At 43.0% G+C, this 27,141-nt stretch overlaps 1 protein-coding gene across 1 annotated transcript; it reads right to left on the bottom strand.

The window, feature by feature from the left end:
• Positions 1-2,631: 2,631 nt before the first annotated feature.
• Positions 2,632-26,442, bottom strand: LOC309554015 (nicotinamide riboside kinase 2-like). Its single transcript, XM_082255535.1, has 8 exons — positions 26,200-26,442; positions 16,633-16,723; positions 15,619-15,664; positions 15,315-15,498; positions 13,165-13,236; positions 4,744-4,850; positions 4,541-4,620; positions 2,632-2,815 (listed from the first exon to the last, which is right to left on the bottom strand). The coding sequence occupies exons 1-8, from the start codon at positions 26,223-26,225 to the stop codon at positions 2,810-2,812; spliced, it is 612 nt and encodes a 203-aa protein (XP_082111661.1). The 5' UTR covers positions 26,226-26,442; the 3' UTR covers positions 2,632-2,809.
• Between the last annotated feature and the right edge of the window lie 699 nt (positions 26,443-27,141).

Below are 27,141 nucleotides of genomic sequence, written 5' to 3'. Positions count from 1 at the left end.
CCATGCAAGTTTTATAAAAAAAATAAAATCAATGCAAAAAAAAAGTTTGACAGACAACATGCTTTGTTAGTGCAAAAATAAAGGCCAACAAAATTATTCAAGGTCTTATTTTTTGAAAATAAGTAAACCTGTAATCAATTTTAAACTTCTTGGATCAGTTCTTAAGTAGGACTTTTACGGTTACCTTTACAAGTCAAAAAAATGCCCCTTTTGTTGCCCTCTCGAAATGACTGACCAGTGGACCTGTCATTTGGAAGGGTTTGGTTCAGAAGACTGAAAAACAATAAAAGTGGGCCGCAAGAGAAGCTTTTCTGACAGAGCAGAAACCACGTGGTTTCAAGAAAGCAGAGCTCCAGTTGAGTTTTTTACAAAATGGATGGAGCAGGAAAGGCTTAGAGCTACTGTCTGGTTTTAAATTTAAGATTGTGTCCCCATCAAGGCGATTTCTCTTCCTGCTCTGCAAGCCATCCAACATTTGAATAGTAACTATGAGGAAACCATCCCCATTAGGACACAGAGCAAAATGACCCACTTCATACAGGTTCACTTTAACTTCCATACTTTTGAGAATCCGGTAGACAAGCCAATTTTCACAACTCAAGCATTAGACACAAGGAGAGCCATAAGTCAGTAGGGAGATTCATTGTTTTGACACAGAGTGTGGCACTTAAGCATTACAATTACTTGCTCTGATAGCCATGCCATGCATATGGATTCATAAATCCAAAACCCTTTGTGGTTTAAATGTAGAATTGTACCAACATTGAACCTAGGCCACTTCTTAGAGTGCACCAAAAAATGTTATATATTGCAGCTGGCCGGTCCTTAAATGCAGTGGGGCTGCACTCACCCCCCTCCCCCCCGGTATTTTCCCCCCTTATGGTCAGCTGCACCTAATGCCTCGTACACACGTGCAGATTGTCGGCCGAACGATTGGCCGTCTTTTGTTCAAGGTCTGTCGTGTCTGTTGAAAAATGCAAAAGACTGCACACGAATTTTGTCGGCCAACAACAGCCGACTGCAGAAGTGATGTCATGTGATGGTTAACTTTCCCTGTGTTTTTTCTTTTCTGAGCATGCCCAGTCTTGCAAATCTGCTGTCTGTCGGCCGAAATCTGTACTGACTGGCGAACAATCGGCCGTTCTGGTGTCGGCAAACAAAAAATTTAATGCTTGCACGACAGATTCTGTACGGCCGAAAGTGCGCTGTCGGAAGAATCATACTAACAAGCCTACAATCGGCCGATCGGTCGTCGGCCGAATCTTTTCGGCCGACAATCTGCACGTGTGTACGGGGCATTACACTTCATGTCCCTGTATCCATGGAAGGAGATATGAATGGACTTCAGACACGTCTTCCCTGTTCCTCTCAATTATATTGGTGTTGATAGGATTGGTCATTTACAAAAAAGAGGTGGGAATTGCTTTTATGGTCAGCTCACAGAAGCGACAAGGGCACTGCATCCTGGCAAGAACAGACGTTTTCTGTACTTGCTAAAATGTTATTGGCCTGAAAAGGGAAATAACATATTCACCATATCTAAGGACTGGTAAGCTACATTTTTTAATGTTTGGGTTTATATATACTTTAAAGCTGAAGTCCGGGCAAATAAACAAATTAATGCAACTTTTAATTTTACTTGTCAGCCTTTTGTGCTTTCCTGTACAGCAAACCACAGCCTGGTAGAGTGAGAAGCAGCGTACGGAATATATTCTCTTTTGGCTTGAGTATACTCTTTTGGCTCTCTCTCCCCCATGTTTGTGCATAAGTTTTAAATCAAACCCATAGCAAGGAAAAGCTGCAGCTGCCACTGTGGCCTCCCTCCTGAAAATAATTAACTTGCTGTCATACTTATCCTAAAAGTTATGGGGGCATAGTTCCAAAGCAGTGAATGCGACATTCACCAAACATTTACTGCAGATGAATCACTGATTTAAATACATGTATCAGGAAGATTCACCTGCAGTAAATGCAACATTCCCCGCCTACTAAATTAGCTTTAGGAGCTCTGACTGCCCCCATCCCCAATTTGCCTACACATATCAGGCGAGTGCCTCGTTGTTTGTAAATTGTAGCCCAGGGCAGGGAGAAGACATTTTTAAAAGAACGACTGCAATAAAAGTCTATATTTCTCAGTAGTACAGGATCTTTTAGTACAATTTCTGTTCCAAAGCTCTGAAGTAAGTGTCACCCATTTTTGCAAGTGGCTGACCAAGAATGAAGGTGCCCTGTGTATACACAAAACTGCTAGAAATGCTTTACTGAATGAGAGGAAGCCAAATATGTACCACTTAAGTGCCAGGTTTGGGCAACATTTTTCTGGATGACTTCACCCCTGCCACAGTTACCCTGATCAAATCAGACAGACATATTATAACAATTAGAACTGCCATTCTATTGAATTTGGTCATCCAATGACCAAAGCAAGGTCCACACACCAATAATGGAGTAAAGCGGATAATGCAAATGCAAATAGCTTCTCTAAAGAAAACTTTAGCAATGCCTTTCTTCAAAAGGCCATGAAGAATCTTTAGAACACATGCCACTTCACCAGGAAGCACTGGAATCACAGAAAAAGAAAATAAAAGTCTAGGCTTTTTTACAAAGATGTAGCAAGTAATTAAAAACAACCATTTTTAAAACAGAAGTGTTTATTCGGGTGGAGTGCTCTCTTTCAAAAACGTAGTTCCAAAATGTTTTTCTTCAATAAAAAAAGGAGAAGACAAAAAACCTTGATGGAGGGAGTGTAAAATAAATAAATTAAAATCCATAATTGCATCTCCGGTGTAAGGCCACTTCTTATTGCAGGTTAACTCTGTAAAAGAAAGAAAAGGCAGACATTAGAACATAAACCCAAATCGCAACATCAGGTAACTTAACAGCTTTGAAGTGGAACCACTATAGGAAGCAATATGGCTGGTGTAGAGATCAACAAATACAGAAAATCAAATTTCTCCTCCAAAAAAATAGTTTGTACTTCTGGGTAAAACCTTTTACTAAGTTGGTGTTCAGCAAGCTGCAGCTTTTTTCGGTGAGGATACCCCTATAGAGATAAGCATGGGACCAACACTGGTATAACATCAGCTTTCGGGTTGAAAAGCAATTTATAAAAATTGAGCAACCAAAATCTGCTTTATTTTAGGATTAAAAGCATCAGTCCCTGCCCTCAAGGAGCTTACAATCCAAGGTCCCTCACTCACATACATAAAAAAATAATATGTAATCCTCTCTATATGGAGCATACAATACAAGATGATACCAAAGCAAATGTGCTTTTTGTTTTACAAAATTTACACAGGTTGCCATGGCAATTTTACAGACTAGCATGATTGGCATCAAACTGTGTACATATATCTATCTACACAGGTCAATGAGGTCCTCTAGTTGCTAGGGTATAAGCACACAAAGCATAAAATGAAATGTGCTTGCACCCAAATTATTGAAATGTAGCACAAATTCTCAACTAGGTTTACACTGGAATATAAAAATAAATTTGGTAACAGCAAGATTGCAGTATAAAGATACCCTTTCTTGACGAGAGAGAAACTATGTTTAACCACTTCCTGCCCGCCATATATGCAAATGACGGCGGGAAGGTGGCTGTATTATCCTGAGCCACAGTCATTTGACGTCGTGCAGGATAATGCAATTGGTGCTGCTGTGTGTCACTGACACACCACATCCCCGATCTCGGTAAAGAGCCTACGTGTTAGTAGGCTCTTTACCATGTAACCAGCTGTGTTAAATCACAGCTGGTCACATAGTAAAGAGCTGTTGATCGGCTTTCCTCAGTTTGTTAGTATGAGGAGAGCCTATCCGCAGGGGGGGGGTACTAGAGCCACCAGGGATGGCAATCAGGGCTCAGGGAGCCTGCCAGTGGTGCCCTCCCCATCAGTGCTGCCCACCAGAGTGCCATCAGTGCTGCCCACCAGTGCAGCCTCATCAGTGTAGGGGGAAAAAAACCCCCACACTTTTTTCCCCAAACGTTTTGGATTTTGTGTACGAAAAAAAAGAAAAAAAAAAACCTTGCGGTGATCAAATACCACAAAAGAAAGCTCTATTTGTGGGAAAAAAAGACAAAGACATACATTTGGTTTAGGTACAGTGTAGCATGACTGCGCAATTGTCATTCAAAATGCAACAGCGCTAAAAGCTGAAAATTGGCCTGGGCAGGAAGGGGGTGTAACTGCCCTGTATTGAAGTGGTTAAACCTGTAAAAAAAAAAAAAAGTATATAAAATACAACTCCAAAACTGGTTTAGAGGCTCTCAGGCCTTACATGTGTAAGAACAGCAGTGTTTTTATGGTTAACATTATGATGAAGCTCAGGCCATCTGCCTCTAAACCAGTTTTGGATTTATATGGATTTCTTTGTGGGTGCACACCTGAGCATTTACTTCAAGCATAGAGTGGGCGTGGCTACCCTTGGAAATAAAAAAAACCCGTTCTAAAAAGTTGAACTTCTCCTTTAAATACATAATGGATTATACGACTTTCAAAAAGATGGGATTCTAAAATAAATTCTTACAAGAAACAGTTACCTGGCAATTTATCAGATTTAGCACATCTCCATATACTCTGTTAAATAATTCTTCCCGTGTGTGTGTTCCATCAAGTTTTTCTAAAAAAAAAAATAAATAAATAAAAATATTATAATAATAATAATAATAATAATAATAATAAGTATATTACATGAACAGCAAAAGTTGCCCGTACAGAGACCTGTATAGTACAGAACACTTACCCACACCAACATTCAGGTCTTCCATTATCTGCTTGTGTTTCACATACATTGGCCAGACATGGCAATCAAAAAGTCCTGGTGGATCTGGAACGGTGTAATTTCTAGAGCTGTTGACACAACATTGAACAGACAATTAAATCTAGTGAGGGTGAAGTCATCATAATAAACAAAGACCAGACCCGAGAGCGTTGCTATTTTTAGACACACTTGCTTGTTGTCCAAGAACGGAGCAAGAAGTTAACAATTTTTCGACACACACACACACACACACCGATAACAGATCACAGAGGGAAGTAGCTTGTCATATGTAGGTTTTCCATTAAAGATAATTCCTTTGCACAGTCTCTTGGTCAGACATGTACTGCCTCCAGTTTTATGTATTCCAATGAGTACCTGTGCTTATCAACTTGTGTAAAGTGTGTTTTTATTTATTTTTTTTTTTTAGTTTAATTGTATACACTTTCTTAGATCAGTAAAAATTGGATTTTTTGACTTAAACGTAAAATCCGTTTCTCCAATGTTCATTGACGGACATAGCTCCTGATATCATTGGGTTATACTGCCCCCTGCAGGAGTAGGACACTAGGCAGGTAAAAAAAAAAAAAAAAAAAAAAAAAAAAAAAAAAAACCAAACACAAAACCACCACACCTATGGGCAGTCACGGGGGCTGGGGGTAATTCCCCCTCTGCTAGTCACCCCGTTTTATTGCAAGCAGAGTCAAGAGAATTACAACTCCAGAGGGGTGGGTGCCATGTCCATCAAATGAACATCAGAAAAATGGATTTTATGGTAAAAAAAAGACCCCATTCTCTTTCCTACATTGACAGACACAGCTTCTGATCTTAGCCATTGGGACGTCCCAAAACAGTGTTAAACACGAGGGGTGAGAACAGCGAAAAATTCCCAGGTCTAAACTATAGCCACCCAGGTAAACAGGAGCTCAACCAAAACTGGAGTTTATCTGGAACAAACAATTCATCCTCAAAGAGGACCAGGTTCTCTACCTTGCGGCCAAAAGAAGAATCCGCAGATGCCAACATCCACTATATAGAACTTTGTGAAAGTGTGCACAGACAACCGACGCCGGAAGGCCCAAGAGGCACTGAGCACCCGAGTGGAGTGTGCCTTGACAGGGAAAAGGAGGCACCGACCCTTATTGGAATAAGCCTGAACCACTGTCTGATCCATCTAGAAATGGTCGCAGAGGAAGCGGACAACGCTTTTGAGGCCCATCCATAAGCATAAATAGTGAGTCAGATTTTTTAATTTAATTTATTTTTTATTTAAAAAGAGAACATAGCTGCCAATACACCCCAATTCGCCTGGACCACATCTATGGCATGCTATGCAATTTCCTTTGGATGTTTTGGCCCAGGACACAAGGAAGGTAACAAGGTCTTTATTCAAATGAAAATCAGAGCCAAACTGAGGAAGGAATGACGGACAGTGGCGAAGAACCACAAAGTAAGGTGAACGACAGGGTACCACAACCAATTCTGACACCCTGCCAAGGGCCGTTGAAAGAAGACCCCCAAAGTCAATACCTGACCCTTGATAGTACTCCAGGCCAGTTTCTGTTCAACCCCACATTGAAGGAAGGTGAAGGTCAAGATCCGAGCTACCGAGAAGAAAAAAAGAAAGGGGGAGCGGAGGTTGAACCCCAAGAGACTCACACCATGCAATATAGGTCTTCCACATTCAACGGTAGATCTTCCTAGATTTCCTATCTTTTAACAGCGTTGGAATCACCGACTCAGACAAACCTCTATCCATCAGCTCCTGGCGTTCAACAGCCAAGCCATCAAAGCCAGCGACTAAAGCAGGATGGAAGATTGGTCCTTGGGACAGCATATCCTCCCTGAGAGGAAGCTTCCAAGGAACGTCGGCGACCAGGCGCACCAGATCTGCGTACCAAGCACGGCGAGGCAAGTCCGGGGCCACTAAGATGACAGGAATTCCTTCTGTCTCGATCCTCCGTAGAAGTCCTGGCAGAAGCTTGAGAGGAGGCGCAAGTCAAAAGATACTGACCTCACAGGGCCACCATGCATCCATTTAGTCTGCCAGATGATCCTGTGACTGAGCCACAAACCTCTGCACCTTCCTGTTGAGCCGGGATGCCAACAGATCCACCTCAGGGATGCCCCACCGGAGACAACTGATGAAACCCCTCCGGATGAAGGGACCGCTCCCCTTGATCCAACGCCTGCCGACTGGGGTAATCCACCTGCCAGTTTTCCACCCCGGGAAGTTGTATGGCAGAGAGGGCTGGAACAAACTGTTCTGCCCACCTTAGAATGCCGGCTACCTCCAGAGCTGCCAGGACACTTCTTGTGCCCCCTGGTGATTGAGATAAGCCACAGCCATGGCATTGTCCAATTTAATGTGCACTGGACCATCCCTGCTCACAGAAGGAGGTCCTCCCAAGTAGCCCAGTAACACGATCCCCCATTGGCACAACAATGCTAGCACTGGGGCCAACACTTCGTGAAGACCCGAGGAACAGAAGCGAGACCAAAAGGTTAACGCCACAAACTGATAATGCTCCTCTCCCACGACAACACAGAGGAAGCGCTCTGGAGACTACACATTAGAACGTAAAGATAAGCGTCCCTGATGTCGATGGAGGCAAGAAAAATTGCCGATACGGGGAAGCCACCACTGTGCGAACAGACTCCATTCTGAACTTCTGCACCTGCACAAAGCAGTTTAGTGCCTTGAGGTCCAGAATTGGACGTGCCTTCCTTCCTGGGACTGTAAACAGGTTTGAGTAAAAACCCCCAAAAACATTCCTAAATTCAGAACTGGGACCATAACCCCTTTAAAAGTAAAAAAAAAAAAAAAAAAAAAAAAAAAAAACAACAAGTCTTGCACTGCCCCAATAACAGCCTGTAAGGGGACAGTCGCGCGTTGGAAGGGAAGAACCGTTCCTGGAGGGCAAGAACAAAACTCAATCTTGTAGCTAGACCAAATTACCTTGTGGACCCACCTGACGTGTACCAGGGGAGTCCACAGGTCTGGGAACCAGCGAAGACATCCCCCCACCCAAGATACGGGTGAGGGCGCACCTTCATGCTGAAGGGGCCTTGTCCGTGGGTCTGGAGAAGCCTGCTCTTGACTTACCAGAACAAGTTCACTTGGATCCTCCAGGAGGCCCTGAAGGGCTCTGATACTTGTCAGTCAACCATGAGGGACAAAAAGAAGGAAAAAAAAAAAAAAAAAAAAAAAACTCCTTACGAGTCAAGGGGGACCCACATCTACGATGAGGGTCCTTGCCCCTCGTAGCCTGCGGAAGAAAGGTATTCTTTCCCCCATGAGACCTTTATTGATGTCATCCAGGGTAGTGCCAAACAGGCGATGTCCTTGAAAGGGGAGATCAGTCAAGGTCTTTTTAAAAGTCTGGTCCACAAACCGGTGTGTCTTTTGGCTCAAATGCTGAAGGACAACTACCGAGAGCCGAGCCACTAGGCACTAGGAGCGGCATCCAAAAGAGACATCACAGAAACTGCAGCCCCTGGACCAGCTCAGCAAAGGCGGGGAAGAGCTACACCCTCCTTCGGGTCACAGTGCAAAAGCCTAGGAGATTCGGTCAGTCTGCGACACCAGGGCAATGGTGAATATCGGCCGCAATACCAAACCTGCCAGGGTGTACATATTGCAGGCCACAGCCTTCCTGTCAGCTGGGTCCTTAAAGGCCGGGGACTCTTCCACCGGAATCATGGTTGCCTTGTTTAATCTGGAAACTGGAGGGTCCACCACCGGTGGCACAGTCCACAGAAGGACCTCCTCATAGGGGGTATCGCCTAGGGACCCCAAGGGAACACTTTGGTCATCCCCACTATTCAGTGACAATTCTGTCAAAATAGGAGGGGAAAGGGAACACCTTTTCTGCGCTCGATGGCTTTGCCAAAGGGAACATGCGCCTCCGCCGCAGATTCAGCTGCATTAAGGTCTCGCGCACAGCTACAATCAGTGCGTCCACCAGCACCTTTTCGTACGTGGTTGCAGAAGAGGAGGAATCCTCCTCACTATGAGGATTCAGGAGGCATGGTCACAAACCCAGCAGGGTGACCCATATCCACAGTGGCTGAATCTGATTCAGGATCTGATGAGACGGATGAGGCAGAGGAAGGCGGGAGGGGAGTTTTGCAAGGCCGCCAACCAAAAGCCACCTCCACCCAGGAAACCAAGGACTCCAGAACCGCCATCAGTGCACTGATTAATGGATGGGATCCAGAGGTCCCCCACAGAAAAAAAAAAAAACAAACACACTACCGCTAAGGGAACCCCCCCCCCCCCTTGCAGAAACCAGGCACTGCACCAGTGATCAGGAAACAAAAACATCCAGGAGTCAGCACCAGAGGCAGAGGGCTCCACTTTCATGGTCACCGCTATTTTCAATGGCAACCCACTGAAAAATGGCTGCCCCTAAGCACACAGGCTACAAGAAAAATTGCAGCCCCATGAGGCTCCAAGGAGGGTTCCCTACGCCTCCGAAAAAAAATGTCACATGTAGGAAGGGCGGGCCCTGACCAGGTACAGCGCCCCACCTACAGCACACCCCACCGTCCCCATGGCCCGCACAGCTCCCTGCCGCCACCCTAAGCCGGAAACAGGCCACCCCACCGCCCCAGTGTTAGTGAAGGAGGTGGGGGGGCGAGGTGGCCCATAGGGACCACCAGACTGATGAGTGGGTGCCTAATGGGAAGGATTAGAACCCAGGGGTCAGACTGTCCCATGGAGGGGCCAACGTCCGCCCCAAAACCCTCCAGGGTGAGGGTGGGTAGACAGCTCCATACCAGGAACTAGGCAGGCATATCTCCAGACAGAACCTCCTCTCCATCAAAATAGGGGGGCTGTCACCAGGAGGAACACTGCGACGGGCCAAGACCCGGTCATATGCGACCTCACGAGAAGTTTAAACTCACAGGCCAGCCCCTGTCTGGTGGGGCTATGTCGCGGCCAGATGGGGGCGACCACTAAAATCTAGATTATCCAGCCTGTTGTCCATGCGATTGCAGATCTCACAGAAAAAAAAAAAAAAAAAAAAAATCCAGAAAAAAAAATAAATAAATAAAAAAATTGCCAGGACCAGAGATCCTAGCAAGGAACGAGGTCTCTACTCCTGACTAGGCAGAAGAAAAACTGAGTACCTATAGCAGAGAGAGGGAGTATACCCCCCTGGGACTGCCCATAGGGGTAGGCAGACTTTCTACCTAGTGTCCTACTCCTGTAGAGGGTAGTATAACCCAATGTTTTTTTTTTTTCCCCCCTCTCGTTCTTCTTGAAATGTCCTATGGGTTTCTTGTCTGAATATTGTCAGTCATTTGTAATACTATTCATGAATCCCTAAAATGGTGATCAATCGTAATTTAAGGGTTTAATGACTAGTATTACAAATAACCCGACATTCATACTATAAACAACATTTATAGGACATTTCTACAAGGAAATAAATAGTCTGGGGTTTTTGGAGCTTGCCATTGGTGAAAATAGCAGTACTCTGCCCATCATGCTGACCCCCTGCCTTCAAAGCATTACAAAAGTCATGAGTTTGGGCATTCCTTACTGGCATACTTAAGACCAATGATCACAAAAGTATTGGTAAAGCAAAGCAACTAACAGTTGGAAAAAGGTGGGAGCCTTGGTTTTCCTTTTAGTACAAGTTTCCATTATGTTCATCACATCAAAGCCACAACCCAGACAAGACTCACTATACAACTCCATTCAATTGTCTAGATTTCACAGAAGCACAAAATTCAGAGAGGTGCACACACTGACGTCAGTGGCAGGGGCTGCTCTGTAAGATAAACCTTTGTGAATCCTAGCTTGCCCTTTGACAAGCAGGCACTTTTAACTGTTCCTATAGTGATAAGGAGAAACACGAGTGACTCCAGTTCTGGCACAAAATGTCTGAAGATAGGCAATCAACTATACTGTATTATCACGAGGTATGACTTCGCAAGAAGAAAGATACAGTTTGTTCAGAGATCTAGCTGATACACTGCGTACAGAGAACAGCTGGTAAAACCAGAAAAGTCAATCCAAGGAGAACACACACACCTCTCAAGATATACATTTTTTTGCTCTCTCGTCATAGAAATCTATGTTGCTTTCTCTAAAGCATACTGCACGTAGGCCAAGGAATAAGGCCATTATTGTCCTACCCCTAGAGAACAATCGGGAACATTTCACGCTGCTGTGCGAAGGTAACCATTTAAATTTTGTTCACCACAAATGCTACCCACCCCCCTCGCAGGATCTGACAGCATGAAGGGCAAGGAGTATTAGTAGCACTTTCCCATCCCTTGAAAATTACCTCAACTTATACTTATCAGGCTTGCCCAGTGATGGACACAACATGAGATTCTCATAAAAGGCAGGTGGGGGGGGTCAGAGAATGCCAACCCTTCAGAGCAATGTGCCCCGATCGTGGTTCCTGTGCGCAAGTGCAGGAGCAATGTCATCACGACTCAGCCAGGCAAATGTCTGGAGTCTGCAAACCCAGAAGGGTTTTCTTTTTTACTACCGCTTTAAAAGTTTTGTTTTCATAAAAGTCGGTTACCAAAAAAAAAAAAAATGAATTTGCTGGGTTTACTTAGATTTCACTTTTCAAAGCTGTCACCCAGAAGTGCTGCCACACTCCTGTTACATTTGTGTCCCCTGTGCTGCTGGGACCAATGGAGACTCAGTCCTTTAAATGGATGCTCCTGCTTGAACGACAACTGTATGTGTAGCCTTTCAGAGTGCCGCACACCAAGCAAACGCCATGTCTTTTCTCCTCTACAGTAGTGACTAACAGTGGCTCAGTGCCCCTCTTCATACTCTGAGCCAACACATGTACTGTCACAGTTCCAATCAGAAGCACACAAGTACGAGTGTGTAGGTAAAATAAAAGGAATGTAGCAGCGCAGTCCAGGGGTATGGTTTCAAAAGAAGAAAAAGGAAACATTTAGAATACGAAAAATAGAATATGAAAAATAAAATCACACACCAGATGCATGTGCACATTAATCGGATATAATCCGATAATATAAATGCAAAAAGATCAAATCTGCCTGAACACAAAGTCAGATGCATACACCAGTCCCTGGTAAGGAGCCGATATGTTCTTTATCAGACTTTTGCAGCATTACAATCCTGCAGAAATCACTAGTAGCACAGTACACAGAGGGTTGGTTATAAATTACTGACCGATCGGGCCTCACCCTCCTGTCACTGCGAACAACTGTCTCCTGTGACAGAACACACAGCACCGCTTGCTGCCATTAACACTTCAGCTGCCAGAGCCATGCTTTTTCCACAGAACCCCATCCCAGACCAGCACCGTTGCCAGGTTTTCTTTATCAGAACTACTCCATGCACAAACAAAACATTCTAATGCGGTCATTTCACGGAAAGGTACAGGCGGCCACTTGAGACTATGCCAATTTTGAGGCTGTCCTGTCAAAGTAGTCTATTTAATAGTTTGAGATACTAACTTAGAACAAAATTGCAGATTCAGATTTGAGGGGATCACTGCCATGTAGGCATTACAAAAAGGAGGAGGTCAGCATTGGTGGCTCCCAAATATCCTTCTGTTAATGTCTGCATTTGGAATAGGTTTATAACCCCATAAGCATGTATTTATTGACTACAAAAAAAAAAAAAAAAAAAATAATAATGGGCACAGCATAATGAAAAATACTTGCAACTATATAATGGATAAAAGCAAGATTCAATAAAAACACACTATGTAACAGCAGTAAACGAACAAGACAAGGGTCTTCCATCCTCCTCATTCAACTCCTACACACAGCTGCTGTCACAGAGGGCAATGACTAAGCTTCAGCACACATGTATCAAAAAATAAAGTGGCATAGATGTCCACCTTCATGTAGGACAACATGACAAGTTAAGTTATTTACAGCTGAGAAAAGAATAAAAAAAATTTACTATTTTTTCCCCCCTTCTATTTTTTTATTTTAAAGAGTCTTTGGTAGTATGATAGATTTAAATTGAACATAGGCAATAAACTTTGTTACCACGCCAAAAACAATATAAAAAAAACTGTTCCAACTTTGAAAAGCCAAAAGCGGAAAAGGAATAAGTTGTATCAATTAGTCAAGCTTCTTGGGGATTTGAAGTGTAACTATACTATGTATGAAATAGGAATGGAGAGCAGTTAGGCTTTTTATTATATTACAGACTATGGAGTTTATTTACTAAAGCTGGAGTGCACAAAAACCGGCTCACTTCTGCATAGAAACCAATCAGCTTACAACCTCAGCTTTTTCAATTAAGCTTTGGCAATAAAACTTAATTCCTTCACATCCCTCCTGACACACAGGGGGCAATGACTAGTCTTTAGGAGATAGAGATCCCCTAATAAAATGAATATCTGAAAATAAAGTCTAATGCACATTTTATAGACAACTACATACCTCCTTCTCCTCTTGCATTCATCATAGGGTATCGTAATAAAATAGCGGTGGGTGAACATTTCGATTAGTGGTCTGAAAAAAGAAGAAAATAAATATTTGTACATTAAGCTAAGCAATTAGTTCTTCAAAAACAAGCCGTTATGCATGCCCTGTCAAATGGTAAGACCTAAATGAGCATTTATCATATATTAGAAAGGGTAAACCTATGCGCTACTAATGGGTATAAGACGTTCAGAAATGAAACAAAATGCAGATATAGAAAAAAAGTGGAACACCAAGGATCGAGCAGCCAATTCAGTAGTGTCGCCACATACAGTAATTTCAGAAAGAGAATCAGCACTCTGATCCTTAAACGCGATGGACCACCCAATAAATATATATATATATATATAAATATGTTGAACTCGAAGAAATGGATATTAAAAAGGAATAGATGATGTGATGTTAAAATCAAGTCACAATAATTATCCGCAGCGTAGTGTAAAAAATAAGAATTAAGAATGTAAAAGCACTTTTAAAATGGGAGTATAACAAGGCTAGTGCAATCCGATCACAATAAATATCCACAGTGTAGGAAAAACAGTAGTATAATCAGATGATAAAAAGAATGCATGGAAAAACAATTATTAAAAGTGATAAAATAGTAAAATGTAGAAATGGTGATATAATATTGAATAATAATAACTGGAAAATAGGGCAGTGATTCAGCTTCTTAGAATAAAACAAATCAAAATGTGAAGATAAAGTGAGGAAAATTATGATAAATATATATCCAAAAAGTCTCAATCGATATGATAGATATAGTGTATACAAGTGCCAATCTAAAACGTGAATAAATAAGGTGCTAAAAAGTCCATAAAAATAGTCCATAAAAAATAGGATTCAAAAGGGTGCTTACGGTGAATAAAGTGCTCAAATGTCCCATTTAAAAGATTAAAAAGGTGAGGTTCCGGTGACAACCAGGTGCATCAGTAGGTGAGCTAACAATCCAACATTAGGTGTAATGGCCGCTCACCTCCATTTACACTCAAATGAGCGTTTGGGTACGTGTGCGTCACAAATCACGCGACTTCAAGGGGTAAAAAGAACCCCTTGAAGAAGTCACGTGATTTGTGACGCAACACGTCGGGAGAAGCCGTACTGAAGTCACTTCCGGTCTACGGCAGAGACCGAAGTATCGGAGTTTACCGCATCGGCGGCTCTGTAGTTGTTCCACGCATTATTCCTTGCTAAACTGTCAAGTTACTTGCATTTTTTTTTTTTTTTTTTTTTTTTATTAAAGGTTACCCTGAATAGCTACACTATGGGAGTTTCTCTTATATCCCAATTGGAATGAATGATTAACATACCGTGATTTAATGAGGATATCGCCCAAAAAGGAAAGGAGTGTATGATATACCAGTGCTGAGATTCGTGTGTATATACATCTTGAATTACCGCATAAAGTTTGGAGATACAAGTATTACATCGGTTGGAGCGGGTTGGATACGGTGAAAGATTGTACCCAAACGCTCATTTGAGTGTAAATGGAGATTACTCCAGGACCGAAGATCCCAGCAAGAACTAGAGCCTTACTCATGACTAGGCAGAACAAAACTGAGTGCGAGTATACCCCCTGGGACTGCCCACAGGCGTAGTCCTTTTTCTGCCTAGTGCTCTACGCCTGTGGGGGCAGTACAACCCATTGGTTAAGATTAGGAGCGGTGTCTGTCACTGAACGATAGAGAAAACAAACTACAAAAATGGGTTGATTATCCTTATTAATATTCTCATCATGTGTACTAGGCTTTAGTCAGTGACATATCAGATGTCTGAGAGTCAAAGATGGCCCAAAAAGGTGCTTATACCTTCCATTATAATAACGGGAGCACCATTGTGGTTGGCTTACCTACTGGAAAACGTCTCCTTCGAATACAAGAGACATTTGTACTATGTAAGGTGGTATCGGTAACAAGAAAAAGTTGTGGGTACACATTTATCTTTTTGGGCAATCATTTATTCATGAACTGGTTGGCTATCAACTGCGACCGATTCTCCTGAAATGTCCTTCATTAAGTGCCCATACACCAAAATCAGTGGCTAATATTGTATAGGGCTTATTTAATAATTCAGTATTTGAACAACATTCTTGCACAGGTGGAAACACTTACTCATGGGTGTATAAAAGAAATCCTTCCACAATCAGGATGTGACATTTTTCTTGCTCCTCCTTCTCTTGACACGACTCGTCATCCATGGTGTTGTTTATACCGTGAGATTTCTCAAACTTCACAGGGTCCTTATTCCAAGCGCTAATAGTTTCAATCATAGCATCTATATCCAAAGCATCGATCACTATAAAAATACAAATCACATTTATGTTACAGTTAGTCACCTCATAAGTTTGATTGCTTGTTGAATTTATCTCCACCTTCACCAGTGATCTGAGTGAAGCAGAGGACATCACGGTCTTACCATCATACTGTTTAAATCCATCTTCAACCTTGATCTGGTCCTGGGGCTGAAATGATGACCACAAAGAAAGATGTACAAGGGTCATGTCTAAGTGTACGCAGACAGTTCTGTAACTTGAATTTATAGGGCACCTATCTGCCAGTAATGCAATTTTGAGAACATACAACCTAAGGTGTGTTTACACCTAACCTCAAATGGAAAAAACACAGAATTCAGGCCAGGGCAGACAGGCAAATGCAACATTCTTTGACATCAGTTTCAGATGGTTCTGAGATATGCAGAATTCATTGTAGGTGCATTAACCCTGCTTGAGCTACTTTTGTAGTCCCATGGACATATAGGGGGAGAAAAGTGAACAAAAGCCTGTCAAAACTAACCCTAAGTGCCAGTTCACACTTGAGCGGTTTGCGAGATCGCATGCAATTCGGAGCGCACTGCTTCTTCATTACATGCGATCTCATGTGCGGATGCGAGTTCAGCCATACACTTTGTATGGCTGAACTCGCACTGTATCTGCACCAAACACACACATGAGGCTTTTCAGCCGCATCAGGATCGGATCGCACAGTGTTCACACTTGTGCGATTCGATTCTGTGCGAACTGTCAGATCGCACTGCGATATGCGATCAAACTGGGGGTGTCGTTAACATTTAATTGACACCCCCTGCGTATCGCATATGGCAGTGTGAACTGCCAGAGGTGCGTTTGCAATGCAGGAACAGGCTGCAAATTCGCAGCCTTCCCACATAGCACAAGTGTGAACCGAGCCAAAACTATTAAATATGCAAACATTGGCCAATCCCACATGTAAGCATTACTGGAAGACTTAAGCATGACGGATTAAAAAAAAAAAAAAAAAAAAAAAAAAAAAAAAAACACACACCACACAAAAGCAGCAAGGGTCAATAAGATAATATATTACCCCATGATATGAGGTCTAGCAAGACAGCATCTCAAAGTATTAAGGAATATTAAAAGGAAAAAAAAAAACAAAAAACACAAACAAAAATTACCTTAAAAAAGTCATCCTGATGTACGACACAGCAATTGGGAAGGGTTTTTATCAATCGGTTTGTCAGAGTGGTCTTGCCACCGTTGGTAACACTAAAATCAAGCAGAGACAGGTCAACACTTAAAAAAACAATACTGCAAATATTCTTTTAAAAAAACAGATTGCTACTACATTTAAAGTGTATTGAAAAAAAGTATTCACCCCCCCCCCCCCTTGACATTTTATTACATTACAGCCTTCATTTCAAATTTTTTTTATCTGAATTTTATGTGATGGATCAGAACACAATAGTCTAAGTGAAATGAGAAAAATGTATACATAAAACCATTTAGATATAGAAAACAGAATTGGCATGTGCGTATGTATTCACCCCCTTTGTTATGAAGCCCATAAAAAGCTCTGGTGCAACCAATTACCTTCAGAAATCATATAAATAGTGAAATGATGTCCACCTGTGTGCTATCTAAGTGTCACATGATCTGCCATTGCATATACATATACACACACCTTTTTTTTGAAAGGCCCCAGAGGCTGCAACACCTAAGCAAGAGGCACCACTAACCAAACACTGCCATGAAGACCAAGGAAGTCTCCATACAAGTAAGGGACAATGATGTTGGGGGAAGTACAAGTCAGGGTTAGGTTATAAAAAAAATATCCAAATCTTTGATGATCCCCAGGAGCGCCATCAAATCTATTATAACCAAATGGAAAGAGGATGGCACAACAGCAAACCTGCCAAGAGACGGCCACCCACCAAAACTCACAGACCGGGCAAGGAGGGCATTAATCAGAGAGGCAGCACAGAGACCCAAGGTAACCCTGGAGGAGCTGCAGAGTTCCACAGCAGAGACTGGAGCATCTGTATATAGGATGACAATAAGCTGTACGCTCCATAGAGTTGGGGGCTTTATGGCAGAGCGGCCAGAAGAAAGCCATTACTTTCAGCAAAAAAACAAAATGGCACATTGCGAGTTTGTGAAAAGGCATGTGGGAGACTCCCAAAATGTATGGAGGAAGGAGCTCTGGTCTGATGAGAATAAAATTGAACTTTTCGGGCAAAGAAAACGCTATGTCTGGAGCAAACCCAACACATCACACAAAGAACACCACCCCCACAGTGAAACATGGTGGCAGCATTTTGCGGTGGGGATGTTGTTTAGCGGCCAGGACTGGGAAACTGGTCAGAGTTGAGGGAAAGATGGATGGTGCTAAATACAGGGATTTTCTTGAGCAAAACCTGTACCACTCTGTGCGTGATTTGAGACTAGGACGGAGGTTCACCTTCCAGCAGGGCAATGACCCCAAACACACTGCTAAAGCAACACTGAGTGGTTTAAGGGGAAACATGTAAATGTGTTGGAATGGCCTAGTCAAAGCCCAGACCTCAATCCAATAGAAAATCTGTGGTCAGACTTAAAGATTTCTGTTCACAAAACGCAAACCATCCAACTTGAAGGATCCGGAGCAGTTTAGCAAGGAGGAATGGGCAAAAACCCCAGTGGAAAGACGTGGCAAGCTCATAGAGACTTATCCAAAGCGACTTGGATGCAAAAGGCGGCTCTACAAAGTATTGACTTTAGGGGGTGAATAGTTATGCACATTGACTTTTTCTGTTATTTTGTCCTATTTGTAGTTTGCTTCACAATAAAATAAAAATCCCAAGAAGTGCATTTTGATTGGTTTGCGCAAAAGTTATCACGTCTACTAACTACGGGAAAGATTTGTCATTTTTATTTATTTTTACTAGTAATGGCGGCGATCTGCGATTTTTAGTGGGACTGCAACATTGCTGCGGCCAGATCAGACCCCTAACTGACATTTGACACTTTTGGGGGGGGGGGGGGGGAACCAGTGACATTACTACAGTAATGAGTGCTAAAAATATGCAGTTACTGTAATAATGACACTGGCAGGGAAGGGGTTAACACTGATCAAGGGGTTAAATGTAAGCCTAGGGGAGTGTTTCTAACTGTATGGGGGTTTGGCTTTTGAAATTATAAAGACCTGTGATCCTATATAGAAGGATCACAGGCGCTCTGTGATCATTCCAGAAAGAAGAACAGCTGTTTAAAACATCTGACCGTTCTCTCAGCGGGGAGCGATCGCAGGTGCCTGGCGGTAATCAGAGCTGCCAGCCCCGTGTATCGGAGTCCCCGCTGCCAAGTGGGGGCGGGAGTGTGCCGTTGCGCGCTCACCCCCTAGCTGCATTTGCACGATTGACGTAGAGCTACGCCGGTTCGCGCAGGAGGGGATGCCTGCTGCGGGTGGTTGTCCTTAAGAAGTTAAGATGCATATGCCATTTACAGCTCCTAAAAGCCTGTGTGCACGCACATGAGGCCATAGAACATGGAAGGGAATGTTTAAGCTGCAAAACACACACACACACACACACACACACACACACACACACACCTCTTAATGCTGTATTAAAGTGACTAAACCTTAAAAAATGTTTTTGCCTTAACAAAAAGGTCTAATTTACCTGCACTGTGCAATCCTCTTCTTGGGTCCCCCGACAACGATGAACCATGGTTCAAGATGGACTTGCCATAATGGTAACCTTGCTGAATAGTTTAATGTTTGGGATTACCTGGTAATCAGGGGGCACTTGTGCGGGGCTCACTCTTGAGCCGCACTGTCTCCACTGACATACAGAACAGGGCTCATCCCCCACCCTCTCCTCAATGGCTGCGATTGATAGAGGGAGCCAATGGCTCTCATGCACATCTCTGGATCAAGATGGGGCTCCGGCAAGTATAAGAGGCAGGTGGGGAAACCTGCAGCATAGAAGGCTTTTTACCTTCATGTAGAGAATGCTTTAAGGTAAAAATCCTTAACCCTTTAAACTAAGGCTCAAAGTTCAGTACAGTAAACAGCAACATGCATACATCAAAAACGCCCATGTGCATGTAACCCAATTCGGCCATCTGTCCAGCAATATATCAGACACATCCATCTGTTGACTCTTCAGGAATCTGTCCAGCATGGCTTTCATGACAGTGACTGCAACAAACTTTTACCAAACATATCACTCTTTACTTGTAAGAATGACAGATCATCATTTTGGCAAAATTCTAAACACACTACAGTTCAAAACCATGAAAGTGGGAATTGAATGTCACACAAGAGCTCACCACATTTCATAAATAACATTTTCATTTCGCAGCCCTGCTGATTACCAGGTGATCCCAAACATTAAACTATTCAGCAAGGTTACCATTATGGCAAGTCCATCTTGAACCATGGTTCATTGTGCCAAACAAGCTTTTTCCAATGACAGATAGGGGGTTCCAAACTTTATAAACAAAGGGCCAGTTTACAGACCTTCAGACTTTAGGGGGGGGGCTGTTCTGTGGCCAGTAGAGTACACAAAGCCAAGCATCAGTGGGGGAGGCAATGGTGGTCAATAGAAAATAAAAAAACCATCGCATACTAGCTCATTATGAAATACTTACCTTAGAACGAAGCTCCGGCACGGTCGTCTGGACAACGCTGAGGGAGCCGACATGCTCCATCAGGGTCTCTTCCTGGTTCGGCGGCTCCGGCGCTGTGAGTGGCCGGAGCCGGGATGACGTCACTCCCGCGCATGCGCTTCACTTTCCGTCAAGGAACTGAGGGTCCGCCAGACCTTCAGAGTGCATGCGCCGCAGACGTCAGCGGCTGCATGCAGGTTGAATATCTCCTAAACCGTGCAGGTTTAGGAGATATTAATTGTACCTACAGGTAAGCCTCATTATAGGCCTTATTATAGACTTACATGTAGGTAAAAGTCATAACGGAGTCACTTTAAGCGATCAGTGGTCATGTGATCACTCCTCGAGCAGAATCAAGGCAAAAAACCTATGTATGTTTTTTTTCATAACTACCCCAAATGTCTCCTTTGAACAAATTGGACTATATTACTAGGATACAGGACAGGCCCCCTGCTATGTGCATATTAGCATTAACGCAGCCCCCCCCCCAGAATAAGTGCAGGTACTCCTCTTCGGAGTCACCCTCAAGCAGTGTCCCTACCTCCTACCCACCTCCCAGTACTTCCCCTTTTAGAGAATACCAATACAGAACAAAGTATAATTTTGTGGTGCCAAGTAACTTGTATGGAATTTGATAGGAAAAACAGTAAAACAGATCCGCCGCAGTAACAGAGCACCCAGCAGCCTGCATCAATAGACCCTCCAGCACACCTTTCCATTACATACTGGGGGTGCTAGAACTGCATTCTGGCTGAAAAATACCCCGACTAACTGTATTACACTTTCTGAAATACCAGAATACATAAAGCTGGGCACAGTTGAGGAATCCGTCTTCCTTTGAACGCTTCACATGTCTGCAGTCTAGCTCAAATATACTTGGATGAGTTTTACACATACAGTATATGGATGAAATGACCTTTTGCTGCTGGGCAGAAATACATTTTCTTACACAAGCAATTCCAGCAAAGAATATTGTCGGGAGCCTCTGGTAAACCTATTTAGCTTAAAATGTCTGACAACACGTGGAAACCGATTTACAGTAAGCCAAGCAGAGGCTCTCAATGCCAAATAGCAGCTGCAAATGGAAATCAAACGAGAGATAAAAATACGCGATACAAGTACAGTACTGCCCCCTGTATTCAGCACTGCAATGGGAGGGTCCAAAGGGAGGCAACTAAACTAAAAGGAATACGTGGCCTTACACGTAATGAAAAGTTAAAAAAATCTATTCTTTTTTTTTATATTAATAAAATCTTCACACACAAATGTTTGAAGGTGCAAGCTGTAGTTTCCTATGGCTGCACAGCAGCAGGTGGGGAATAAAGCCACCCATGGTGATGAATGGCTCCATGTGCTTATACTTCTGCTTTTTTTGTACTGCCATTTACACACACATGCAGACGTATTCCCCCAAACCTGGGAGTTTCCTGCGCAGGGAATACGCCACACTTGTGCGCGCACACAGAATACGCCACACTTGTGCGCACACACAGAATACGCCACACTTGTGCGCACACACAGAATACGCCACACTTGTGCGCACACACAGAATACGCCACACTTGTGCGCACACACAGAATACGCCACACTTGTGCGCACACACAGAATACGCCACACTTGTGCGCACACACAGAATACGCCACACTTGTGCGCACAGGGAAACACTGATGTCCCTATCCAGGCTAAACAATGTTGGGAAAATCTCCTCTGCTGGCTATTGTATTCAAGCAAAGCCCACGACTGCCTGAACATGCGAACAGTGGCTGCGCGGTTTGATAGTTTTAGAGTCGGTATGGCAGTAGTTTTAATATGAAGCCAAGGTCAAAAACATGAGGCCACGACCCCAAACTTGCAGGAGGAAAGTTCAAAATTAATCTTAGAAAGTATTATTTTACTGACAAAGTAGCTGATGTTTGGAACAGACTTCCAGCATGTAGTAAGTCAGTCTCTGGTCACATGGTGTGCGTTTTACGGGTTTGTGTACTATATCACGCTTCCCGTTTAGAGCAAATCATTCATTTCAATGGGCTGCCCTATGCACAAAAAATTAAATTGCACAGAAAGATTTTTATTTTTTAAATCATGTCACACCAAAAAAAAAAAAAAAAAAAACGTATAGTACTTGGTTACCATGCAATTTGGGAGCGCATTAGCAAAGTGCGTTGGGGTGTCATTAAAAATGAATGGCACCATCACACACCTGCAAAAGGCATGGACATTGTGTGTGTTGCTGGATGCACGTTTCTACAGCCCAGAAATGTCAGTCCAGCCTAAGTGGTTTCAAACATGCTAGGGACAAATATCTGAAAAACTATGTTGGCGCTTTCCATACAGACATACTTATGTTTATTTGGCCTTTACATATTGGTTGTGTTTTATAAATGTATCGGTCTTATCAATACAAGAAACCCAGAGAGGCAAAAGAAAGCCATGAATGCGGTGGCAGCCTGCTTCCACTCAGATACAGAACACAATTTCAGAATCAAAGCCAAAGAGTAACTTAGTTACAATGTCAATATTGTGATCGGTTCCACCACAGACCTCAGCGTCTGTCCTACAACAACCAGACACTATTTTGGTAACAGAAAAGGAAAAGCGTATTCAGGTGAATGACATTGTGCATTGTACCAATCATATCATCACTTGTATAATAAACTGCCCGATCCTCCATTTCCTGGCGATACAATAAGAGGAAATGGCTTTGCTCAGAAAATTTTAAACAGAAAAATGGAGGGAAGCCACAAGAAAATGGAGGGAATAGAAAACATGTGAATAGTATGTGACAAGGGACACACCTACTTGGCCAGAAAATCAAACTGAAATGTTCTCTCACCACTATAAAGGTCTTTAGATAAATAGAGGGGGGGGGGGGTTAATTAAGGGAACTATATCTTTAGTGTAAATATCAATGCATTTTCCATGTGCCAAATCAAACAAACGTCATTACACAAGTTCGGTGTTGTACCAAAATTACTTTAAGAGTGATCTGTGATCATTTATAATATTGTTCCATAACATGCTCAAAATTCAGCAAGTCCTTCACCAAGGTTCTAAGTCAAAATCTGTCCTCAAGTGTACAAAATGACAAATACTGCAGTGAAGTGCGGTGGATGTACTCAGCACTACACTGATAGAAATGGACTTGTGTGACATTTGACAATTGACAAACAGCTGTAGGTAAAGAAATTGGCGCATTTTTCCACGAGAGCCAATCCCCCCCCCCACCCCCACCCCCAATAGATTTATATTTTACACAGATCTAGAAAACAGCAGAAAATATATATATAGATTTTCTGTTGCTTTTCTAGATTTGTGTAAAATATAAATCTATTGGGGGGGGGGGGGGGTTGATTGGCTCTCATGGAAAAATGCGCCAATTTCTTTACGGCTGTTTGTCAAATGTCACACAAGTCCATTTCTATCAGTGTAGTGCTGAGTACATCCACCGCACTTCACTGCAGTATTTGTCATTTTGTACACTTTAGGACAGATTTTGACTTAGAACCTTGGTGCAAGGACTTGCTGAATTTTGAGCATGTTATGGGACAATATTATAAATGATCACATATCACTCTTAGGCTCCATTCACACTACAGCGACTTATCAGCCTGACAAGTCGCGCTCCCTCGCGGTCCATTGACTGCTACAGGAGCCGTTCTAATAGGAGCGACACAAGTCGCTCCGACTTAGAAAAAGGGTCCTGTACTATTTCGGGGCGACCTGCATAGACATTCATTATATGAAGTCCATGCAAGTCGCGCCGAAAGTCGCGGTGCACGGGACTTCACAAGTCGCCCCCGTAGTAGTACAGAGTCGTGCCGCTGCAGTTAAAGTAATTTGGTACAACACAGAACTTGTGTAATGATGTTTGATTTGGCACATGGAAAATACATTATTTACACTAAATATGATATGTTTCCCTTTGTTAATCCCCCCCTTCTCGCTCTTATCTAAAGACCTTATACGGATGAGAAAACATTTCTGATTAATTTTCTGGCCAAGTAGGTGTGTCCCTTGTCACATACTATTCCCTCCATTTTTCTGTTTAAAAAAACTTTCTGAGAAAAGACATTTCCTCTTATTGTATCACCAAGAATTGGAGGATCGGGCAGCTTATTATACAAGTGATACGATTAGACATTCACTTGAATACACTTTTCTGTATGTATGTATGTATGTATGTATGCATGCATGTATGCATGCATGCATGCATGCATGCATGTATGCATGTATGCATGTATGCATATATATATATATATATATATATATATATATATATATATATATATATATATATATATATATATATACATATATACATATATACATATATACATATATACATATATACATATATACATATATACATATATACATATATACATATATACATATATATACACACACACACATACTTTTTTTTTTTAAATATTGTATTTTTATAATTATTTTAATATAAAACATTACCTATATTTTATTTTTATATTATAACTACAAAAACAATTACTATAATATTTTAAATATACAAATTAGGCAATGTTATACACTCATAGTTTGGATTACAATATACTGTATTTGTAATATATAAAATAAATTATTATTATTAAACCATGCATTTGACTGATTTAAAATAGATTTTATGTTAGCAAATTGTTTTTTTAATATTTTTTGTGAATATAAAAAAAAAAAAAAAAAAAATTTGAATTTTATAGATAAAAAAGACTTCATCTCAGCAAATTATTAAACTGAATCTCTTACTATACACATTTGTTTGCTAAATAATAATTTTAATAAATTATATATTTAAAAATATGGTTATGCAAAATATTGTGCAAACATGCCTTTTTTTTATAATAAAATTATACAACAAATCTTACTATTTTTTTTTTTTTTTTTTAAAAGGTATTTGTTGTGTATTGTGAAAAAAATAAAATGTTCCCAAATTAATACAAATGTAATCCAAAAACTCCAGACATTGCAGGAGGCAATTCAGCTTCTGTTGTTCAGCAGAAGGTCGTCCCTCCGAGCTTGCATTGCATGCGCTTTGTATTAATAATAACATAGTAACTGTATGAAATATGACAAGTGTACAATGTTTGTATAACATTACTGAAATAAATAAGACTTCTATTCGTACGTTGTTACAATCCATTCATTACCTGGATGGATGGACCTGACATGTAGAACAGATCCCCCCCCCCCCAGGTCCGACATGTAGAACAGATCCCCCCCCCCCCAGGTCCGACATGTAGAACAGATCCCCCCCCCAGGTCTGACATGTAGAACAGACCCCCCCCCCCAGGTCTGACATGTAGAACAGACCCCCCCCCCCCAGGTCTGACATGTAGAACAGACCCCCCCCCCCCCAGGTCTGACATGTAGAACAGACCCCCCCCCCCCCCAGGTCTGACATGTAGAACAGACCCCCCCCCCCCAGGTCTGACATGTAGAACAGACCCCCCCCCCCCCCCAGGTCTGACATGTAGAACAGATCCCCCCCCCCCCCAGGTCTGACATGTAGAACAGATCCCCCCCCCCCCCAGGTCTGACATGTAGAACAGATCCCCCCCCCCCCAGGTCTGACATGTAGAACAGATCCCCCCCCCCCAGGTCTGACATGTAGAACAGATCCCCCCCCCCCCCCAGGTCTGACATGTAGAACAGATCCCCCCCCCCCCCCAGGTCTGACATGTAGAACAGATCCCCCCCCCCCCCAGGTCTGACATGTAGAACAGATCCCCCCCCCCCCCCGTTGGGCTCTATAGGTCACCTCCTCCACCTGTCAGAGAACTCCTGAGAAGTTTTAGTTCCCCCCAAACACGGAATATTTGGGAGACATCCAGACAAGTAAGAAGCCATGAAGTCTATGAGGACGGATCTATGATCAGTGATCTGGGAATACAGCGGAGTGTATGGGAGCGGAGTGTATGGGAGCGGAGATGTGATTGGCTGGGAGGTGACATATGGCGGAAGGCAGGAGACATGGGGCGCACATGTCCCGGGTGAGGATTCCGCTGGTGTGTCTCTCACACTAAACTTCACCCCTCCCCCGCACCGCTGAGCCCTGTAGTCCGCCCACGTGGCCTCCTTACCCGCCAATGCCCACAACGATCTTCATGTCCGGTCCGGTGATTTGTCCGAATAGAAAGTAACGGAGGAGGTCCGGCGGCTGCGGGACGGTGAGATGGAGACCTAGAAGAACGCGGAGAGCAGAAGGAGGGGAACTAAACGTCAACTAGTGGAAGAAGAAGCCTCCATGGTGCGGGAGAGCGGCACAGCTCGGTCTGTCTCTGGGAATGGAAAGCGGGAACAGGGAACGGCTGGAGTCATGCAGGGGCACGTCAGGTGTCTGTCTTCTTCTCATTGGACGGGGAATGGGGGCGGGAGGAGTGTGCCGTCATCTGATTGGAGAGGAGGAGGGACACCAGCATGCTGGAGAGCTGTCCTTGTGTGCAGCTGTTCCCTGACAGGGGGCGGGGTGAGACTTTGTGAGATTCATCACGTTCATTGTCACCTCGTATCGTATCTCTCACGTGTCTACACACCGCCCCCTGCCGCCTCATTCCGGATACTACTCCCCCTAGTCAGCTGACAGCACTCATTGCACATGTTCTGCTCTCCCCTGACCCCCCCATATACAGTCACAGCACCGACCCCCTTCTCTGCAGGGTGACCAAAACTTTCCATGAACTTCAAAATGACCTGTGTGTGGAAAAAGGACACTTCTGCTAGAAGCTGACACTGTCACCCTATATGGTTACACCTGGGTGGGCTGCCTGTGTAATCAATACAGTTATTGGTGGTTTTATAGGTAGTTAACCCCTTTGTGCCTGCCCGCTGCGACCTTTTAAATGGCTCTTAACCACCTGAGCTCCAGTAGGTTTTACCCCCATCATGGCCAGGCCATTTTCTGCTCTTTCATTCATTGACGGAAAGCTTCTGATTCTTCTTAACCATTGGGTTATACTGCCCCCTACAGGAGTAATACACTACGCAGGAAAAAATTATAGTGATCGACCAATATCGTTTTTTTA

This window comes from Pelophylax lessonae (genome assembly GCF_965119305.1).
Source record: "Pelophylax lessonae genome assembly, chromosome: 4".
NCBI lineage: Eukaryota > Metazoa > Chordata > Amphibia > Anura > Ranidae > Pelophylax > Pelophylax lessonae.
The sequence above is the reverse complement of the archived record's forward strand: the minus strand, read 5'-3'. Positions and strand labels throughout refer to the sequence as shown.